This window comes from Calidris pugnax, unplaced genomic scaffold (genome assembly GCF_001431845.1).
Source record: "Calidris pugnax isolate Ruff unplaced genomic scaffold, ASM143184v1 scaffold13, whole genome shotgun sequence".
NCBI lineage: Eukaryota > Metazoa > Chordata > Aves > Charadriiformes > Scolopacidae > Calidris > Calidris pugnax.
In genome coordinates this window covers 8,989,636-8,995,870 of record NW_015090810.1, presented here as the reverse complement: position 1 = coordinate 8,995,870, position 6,235 = coordinate 8,989,636, and the positions used below count along the sequence as shown (strand labels likewise).

Sequence of the window (6,235 nt, the reverse complement as noted above, 5' to 3'; positions counted from 1 at the left end):
GGGGGGGACGCGGCGGGGCCGCGCTCGCTCCCCGGTGCCCACCGAGTGTCCCCGCGGGGCAAAGGCGGGGGAACGCCGCAGGGTAACCGGGCTGGTAGGAAACCCCTCAAGTCCGGCCGGTACCTTGCATAGAAACTTCCAGCCTGCTGCTGGCCGTTCCCACCTCCCCCACCCACCCCCCCAAAAAAAGGGAAAGTTCCCGCGGGGAAGTGGGCGCAGGGGATGCTGCCCCGCTTGTTGTGGTCACCCCGCCCGGGGCTCTTCTCTTGCCTTCCCCCAGGCTCCTTGCTGGGAGAGCCAACTGGCGGCTCCCTCGTCCCAGCCCGGTGCTTTCTGCCTTTTGTGCGACGGGGGAGCTGGCAGGAACGCGCCGCCCGTCCAGCTCCCCCTTCCCACCCGCGGGGGTTTGCCGGGGGCAGGTCCCCTGCCGTCCTCCCGAGGCGCTCCGCCGTGAGGGGGGGAGCCGCGGAGGTTGGGGGGGTGGGCTCCCGCTGGCCACCGCCGCCCCTGACTCTACCTTTTCCCTCCCGCCGCCGCCGGCGAACAGAGCCCGGGTCGGAAGAGCTCCCCCCGCCGAGGCCAGGACCCGGACCCGCCTCCGCAGAGAGGTCCCAGCCGGCACCCACCACCCCACCGCCGCCTCCCGCCGCCTCCGTCCGCACATCCAGCCCCACCATTCAGCGCGCAAGATACCCGCCAGGTAAGCTTGAGAGGAGGAGGAGGAGGAGGAAGAGGGGGTGCGAGGGCTCCTGCCGCGGCCCCCCCAGCCCTTCCCAAATCCCTTTGGCATCATCGGTGCCCGACGTCCCGTCGCGGAGCCGTTTAAATCCCAACAAGGAGCTGCCCCCCCCCCGCCTTTCACGGGGCTTTTCGCCCTGCCGTGCCGTGCCGTGCCGTGCCTGGGCACAGGGGGGTCGAGACCCCCCCCAGGCAAAGGCGTGACAGCTTTTGAGGGGAAAATGGGTGGGATGCGAGCGTCCCTGTGAGGAGCCCGGCTTGCTCGGCGTTAAACTCGGCATCCCTTAACGTCAGGCTCTTTCAAAGACAGCAAATTAATAAGGTAATCGCTCTGAGTGTCCCTATTTACTCATTCATTTGGGCTTTGATGACAGGTTGCTCTTCAACGCGCCTCCTGTGGGGATTTTTTTTTTTTTTTTAATATTGCTGGGTAAAGAAGAAAAAAATCCCAGGTTATTTACTTTGCAGGGTAATTAATATTGGTGCCCTAAGTGGAAAAGTAGGGGTTAGAATTAGCCAGTCGAATGCGCTGGCAAAGGGCAAGGTAGGAGGAGTCCTGCAGAGCAGACCAGACCTTTAGGTTAGGGATATTTATTCTGTCCTCAGGTCGGACTTATTTTAGACTTGTGTTTTCATACTCCACTTTGCACAGAATTCAGTGACATAACCCTGTTAGGCTCAGAAAAAAAAAAGCAGAAAAAACCCCATAATGATCTGTTTGCCTGAACTCCTGCTTATTTTCTGAGCTAACGAATAGCCCTTTTTCCTTCACTGGGCTGTGTATCAACACATCCACCAGTGACATTATCTGTCCCCTCACTCGGTTGTGTTCCTCACTCACCTCTCGGTGGAGGTGTGTGGAAGGAATTTCTTTGCCTGTTTATTTGATTAAGGAGTGATCACTCCGTTTTAACAGACGGTCCTTAAACTAACAAATGATAGTAATAGGACTTGCCATGAAATGTGTGTACATGAATAGAATAGCATGGACAGAAATTGACAGGAAAAAAGAGAACAGTAGAAAAATACATAAATAACATTGGGAGGCAATGCTTGTGAAAGAGTTGTCCTGCTTTTTCCTTTAAGTATTTGGATTTACAAGCAAGAAGGTCTTAATTTCAGAAAATAGCACTATTTTTCTCTCAGTTTTTAATGTTTTCTCAAGAAGACAGATCTGAATGCTTTGTGACAGTACAATAATTGAAATCTGGTGCTTAGTTTAAATATGTTTATCTGGAGTGCAGGCAGGAAAGAATTAAAAGTTGATTTAATACAAACTATTTGAATTCCTGCATGACAGCCTCAAGTGAAAATTTTAAAATTGGAAGTGAAGGGAGTTCTTAAAATACTGAGGAAAACACCCTTTTTTTTTCTTTCTTTTTTTTTTTTTTTTTTTTCTCCAGTATGAATTGTTTCTTAAGTGCTTTTGGAATATAAATTACCATGACTAAGAAGAGATGAACTGCACTTAATTTTGATACACATTTTCTCCATATTTACTTTTCTTTTTGCTTTACAAGAGAACTTACACTAATCTATGCATTTTATATTCCTGTGTTGTGGAACTGAAACACACCACACACTTTTAGTTTGAGTTGCAAATATTGGGCTAGAATCTCACAGTGTTTAGTCAGGCAAACCTCAAATGGATTGCAGAATTGAGCCCATTATTTCCCGAGAGCAGCAAAGGAAATAGCAGACTAGTAGGAAAAGTAAAAGAATAAAAAAAAGCAAATTTTTATAGCCAGGCTTTGTGTTGCTTCAGCCATCCCAACTATCAGTGAACCACATTAACTATTATGACTAGTGGATAAAAACAATTGTATTAGCTGCCTCAACTTTGCTTTCCTGTAAAAACATAAATGGAAATACCACATAATTTTTCTCCTATATTTTGCTAGTTTAAGAATATGTTGTACCACCCACTTCTTGGGGGGAGAATATTCTACCACATATAAGCCGTAAAACCAGTAGTTGGACAGCAACCTTAAATTACTAGCTGATCAGAGATATGTTTCAAAGGCCCAAAGTTGAGTAAACAAAATTGATGTTTACAAGTCCTAAGTAGCAAACACCGTGATTTGAATTGTTCCTCTGATATGCTGCTTCTTTTAAAATAAATATAATTTTTAATATTATGCATTTGATAATCTCGTTTACCCTTCATGAAAATTTTATGGCACGGTTGCACGCGTAGAGAGATAGATTTAGAGCCATAAACTGTTTTCATTCTGCTTATCTAATTCTCATTGACACCTATGTATATTAAGCAGCGCATGTAGGGCAGCTTGAGATGGATTCTCCTCTCGCTGACACTGGTATAAATTTGAGTTGCTCCCGCGCCTAGAAGAGAGCAAGCTCCCTAAAACCTAAATGCTTAGTCAATCCCCGACACACAATTCTTGTTAAAAGACGAAGGCTCCAGGCTAATTAATACGTCCCCTGTTCAGGCAAGAATGGGAGTCAGGTGTCTCATTGAGCTCCGTGAAATGTGGGAAAGCTTCTAGGAAAGAAGTCCGGGAGGGCCTGGGCCGTGGCCCCGGCGCGCTGGAATTGTTGTTGACGTCCCCCCTTTGCCCTTGCAGATATGCCCTGTGTGCAAGCGCAGTATAGCCCTTCGCCGCCCGGTTCGAATTATGCAGCTCAGACCTACGCGTATGGCTCGGAGTACAGCTCGGAGATCATGAACCCTGACTACACCAAGCTGACGATGGACCTGAGCAGTACCGAGATCACTGCCACGGCCACCACCTCCCTTCCCAGCTTCAGCACCTTTATGGAGGGTTATTCTGGCAGCTACGAGCTCAAGCCTTCCTGCCTCTACCAAATGCAATCTGCCTCCTCCGGCCAGAGGCCCCTCATAAAGATGGAAGACACCCGGCTCTCCCCCTACCAGCCCTCACTGCCACCCTCCACCGACGAGGGGATGCCCAGCACTTCCATGTACTTCAAGCAATCTCCACCCTCCACTCCCACCACGCCGGGCTTCCCCTCCCACCAGAGCCTGTGGGATGAGCCCCCGCTGCAGCCCACCCAGACCTGCCTGCCGCCTGGCCACCTAATGGACGCTACCCCCATGAAGACTGTGCCTCCCCGCTTCCCCCTCTTCCACTTCAAGCACTCGCCCCCCCACACGCCGGCCGCGGCCCCCCACATGTGCTACGACCCTGCCTCCCTCAGCCTGCCCCTGGGCTCCGACCGACCCGCCGCCAGCCAGGCGCCCATGGAGAGCCATTCCTACGGGCTCCACCTGGCCAAAAGACCAGCCACCTTAGCCTTCTCGCCCCTTGGCCTCAACGCAGCCGCCTCCAGCCTGATGGGGGAGAGCAGCGGTGGCGGCAGCGGGGGTCTCCCCTCCCCGCCCAGCAGGAGCTCCTCGTCCGGGGAAGGCACCTGTGCCGTCTGTGGGGACAATGCTGCCTGCCAGCACTACGGGGTGCGGACGTGCGAGGGCTGCAAGGGCTTCTTCAAGGTGAGAGCTCAGCGCTTCGCTCCCCTTCCCTCTTCCTCCTCCTTCCCCTCCCTCCATACCTGCCCCAGCACGCTCCTGGCCCTCGCCTGGGGGGCTCGGGGTCCCCCAGCAGGGCGGGATGGATGCCCACCCAAAGACTGGGAAGAAGGCCTAAGTGAGCCCTCCATAGGATAGGAGAATGGGCCCGTCTCGGCTGAGAAAGGGCTGTGGCAGTCAGATGGGCAAACCACGTCTGCCAGCATCCCTCCACGGAGCACAGGCCACCCCCCCCTCCCCTTTCTTTGAGCTACAAACTGCATTTGTGCCGTAGAGAAACTCACCTGGAAAAAGTCCAGCCTGGGCTCTACTCAGTCACTCACTCCAATTAAACCTCCTGTATAAGCGAGGGAAGAAATCCAGAAATCTCCAAGTCCTCGTGGTATTTTAGCTGATGGCAGCCGGTGCCATTTGCGGCTGCCGGGGGGCGGTTGGAGTGAGGAGGGGTCGGAGTGAGGAGGGGTCGGAGTGAGGAGGGGTCAGAGTGAGGAAGGGTCGGAGTGAGGAGGGGTTGGAGTGAGGAAGGGTTGGAGCGAGGAGGGGTTGGAGCGAGGAGGGGTTGGAGTGAGGAAGGGTTGGAGTGAGGAGGGGTTGGAGTGAGGAAGGGTTGGAGTGAGGAGGGCTTGGGGTGAGGAAGGGTTGGGGTGAGGAGGGGTTGGAGTGAGGAGGGGTTGGAGTGAGAAGGGCTTGGGGTGAGGAAGGGTCGGGGGGAGGAAGGGTTGGGGGGAGGAGGGCTTGGGGTGAGGAAGGGTTGGAGTGAGGAAGGGTCGGAGTGAGGAGGGCTGCGGGGTCAGCGCTGGGAGGGAACTGGTTTCATATGTGGGACGCTTCCAGCTTTCTTTGGTTGGTGCCTCCTGGTTTCTCCTCAGCTCCAGAGCCCAGTGAGCCCTCACCAGTGGAAAGCTGCTTGTGGAGCAGTGACAAAAGGCCCCAGGGGGTCCCGGTGCCTGCTCTGTAACAGAGGGGGCTTTGCAGCTCAATAGCAACAGGAATGACTTCTATACAGCTGTTTCTCACTGGAAACTTTGTGCTTATATGTTAAAGATTCAAATACTCTCTTTTTTTCCCCCCAATAGATTTGGGCACTTTGCAATTTCCTTTCAAGAGTTTTAGCTCAGATTCCAGCATTATTTTCAGAATTACCTTATTTAAGTGAAGGATTTGGGATAGGCTTTTAGTGGGATGGTTCTGGGCAGTAGGTTTGAGATTTGGTACATTTGGGGTTGATTTGGTGTATTCATTCCTGCAAAGACAGCAGTCATGCCCCCGTTGCGGTAAAAGATACGATGGGAACAAAACTAGTCTAAAAATAGTTGGGGGGGAGGGCTTACAACATATTTTTTCTTATTGTACACAGACCTGTTAATGTTACTTAATAATAATCCTTTGACAACACGGTAAAATACACATCTCCTGTAAAACTCATTTGTTATTTAAATATAATTAGAAAAGGAAACACAAATAAGCTGGAAATAGCAGCTCTTGTGGGCCTGATCCTGCCCCTGTGGAAATCAGTAGCATATCCTTGACTGGGAGCAGTCTCTAGAGCTTATTCTGTAAAATTAAACAGTTTTCAGTTCTAAAGCCCAATGAACAATATTTGCTGTCTCTCTTATATTTAGTACATTGAGCTGTTATTTGAAAAGGAACACAAATTATGAAATACCATTTTTTCCATTAATTTAATTGCAGTGAAAGATTTACTATTGAATGTTGAGCTGATAAATTTGTTTCTGTCCTAATGTCTTTCCTATTAATGTCTTTTTTTTGGTGCTGAGTTATTTATTGTTATTGTATCTTTGATTTTAAGTATGGGGAGACATAATACATTTTTGCATCAATATTTGTTACATTCTACCACGGCTTACCAGGTTTTTACAAATTTTAAATTTATTGCATAGTTTTAAGATCATTTTACAGTTAATTACATGTATATAACTGCAGTATAATTCTATTTTTTTCCCAGGTCAGCTTAGCTTTCCCAGAATA

General features: G+C 50.3%; 1 protein-coding gene across 2 annotated transcripts in view; it reads left to right on the top strand.

Annotated features, from left to right (window-relative positions):
* The window catches only part of NR4A3 (nuclear receptor subfamily 4 group A member 3), a 30,821-nt gene that overhangs the window by 2,261 nt on the left and 22,325 nt on the right, over positions 1–6,235 (top strand). For both annotated transcript variants that reach the window (XM_014938649.1, XM_014938650.1), the window contains exons 2-3: positions 548–700; positions 3,324–4,210. In XM_014938649.1, the coding sequence (XP_014794135.1) occupies positions 3,326–4,210 (885 nt within the window). In that variant the 5' untranslated portion in view covers positions 548–700; positions 3,324–3,325. The remainder of the gene's footprint in view (positions 1–547; positions 701–3,323; positions 4,211–6,235) is intronic.